Source organism: Lathyrus oleraceus, chromosome 3, assembly GCF_024323335.1.
Source record: "Lathyrus oleraceus cultivar Zhongwan6 chromosome 3, CAAS_Psat_ZW6_1.0, whole genome shotgun sequence".
Taxonomy (NCBI): domain Eukaryota; kingdom Viridiplantae; phylum Streptophyta; class Magnoliopsida; order Fabales; family Fabaceae; genus Lathyrus; species Lathyrus oleraceus.
Window position 1 is genome coordinate 372,249,647 of NC_066581.1, and position 877 is coordinate 372,250,523.

Consider the following 877-nt stretch of genomic DNA (forward strand, 5'->3'; position numbering starts at 1 on the left):
TCTGGGAGACCAAAGATCAGCTGAAGGACCAGACGATGATTGTTGACAGGGGAGCCGACATTTCTCAACTGATCAGAAAGCATCTTAAGACGCTGACAATAATCTGAGACATTGGGAAAATCCTCCATACGAGTGTTAGAAAACTCTTGCTCAAGAGTGACAGCTCGAGCATTTTGGTTGTCCTGAAAAATATCTTTCAAGCGATTTCATGCTTCCATTGCAGTGGAGTTGGGTTCTAGAATAGTGGTCAGCAAATCGATAGAAATAGTGGAATAAATCCACTAAAGAACGGTGGCATCAAGAGTGGACCATTATTCATGGTTGGCGTTGGTAATGGCTGGTGGCTCTTTTCTGATAGATGGAACGATGTGATGCAAGAGCCGATGTGAGCGAGCATGGATGCGAAAAAGCTCGGCCCATGTACCATATTGATCTTTTTCCATCTCAAGAATAATAGGAATGTGGTTCCTAATATTGGAGACGAAAAGAGTGTGATGAAACTCCGATTTGGAACCTCGAAATGCGGTGTTCTTAGGCTGGCCGGAATCACCAGTATCGGCGGATTTGTAGGTATCGGAGGATTTGTGGGTATCGGTGTCAATGTGTTCTGAATGATCTGATTCAGACATGGTTGTAGGTGCGACGACGGTGAAAAGCGAGAGAATAGGGTGGTTCTCGTGTTCGGCGGCGGCGGTACAGAGTACGGTAGTCCTGTTGTGGAGGTAGACTTCAAAGAGGGAGAAGAAGCATGTGGCAGAAGACTGTAATGAGGGAGAAGAAGAAACGCATTTCTGCGTTTGCTTTTTTTTTCTTTTTTTTAGAGAGAGGGATCGGTTAGGATTGATATCATGTAAGATTAGGGGTGTTCAAAACCAAA

At 44.6% G+C, this 877-nt stretch overlaps 1 protein-coding gene across 1 annotated transcript; it reads right to left on the reverse strand.

The window, feature by feature from the left end:
- Window positions 1-311: 311 nt before the first annotated feature.
- LOC127131335 (uncharacterized) lies at window positions 312-629 on the reverse strand. The gene has a single exon (XM_051060258.1). The coding sequence runs from the start codon at window positions 627-629 to the stop codon at window positions 312-314; it is 318 nt and encodes a 105-aa protein (XP_050916215.1).
- Window positions 630-877: the final 248 nt, after the last annotated feature.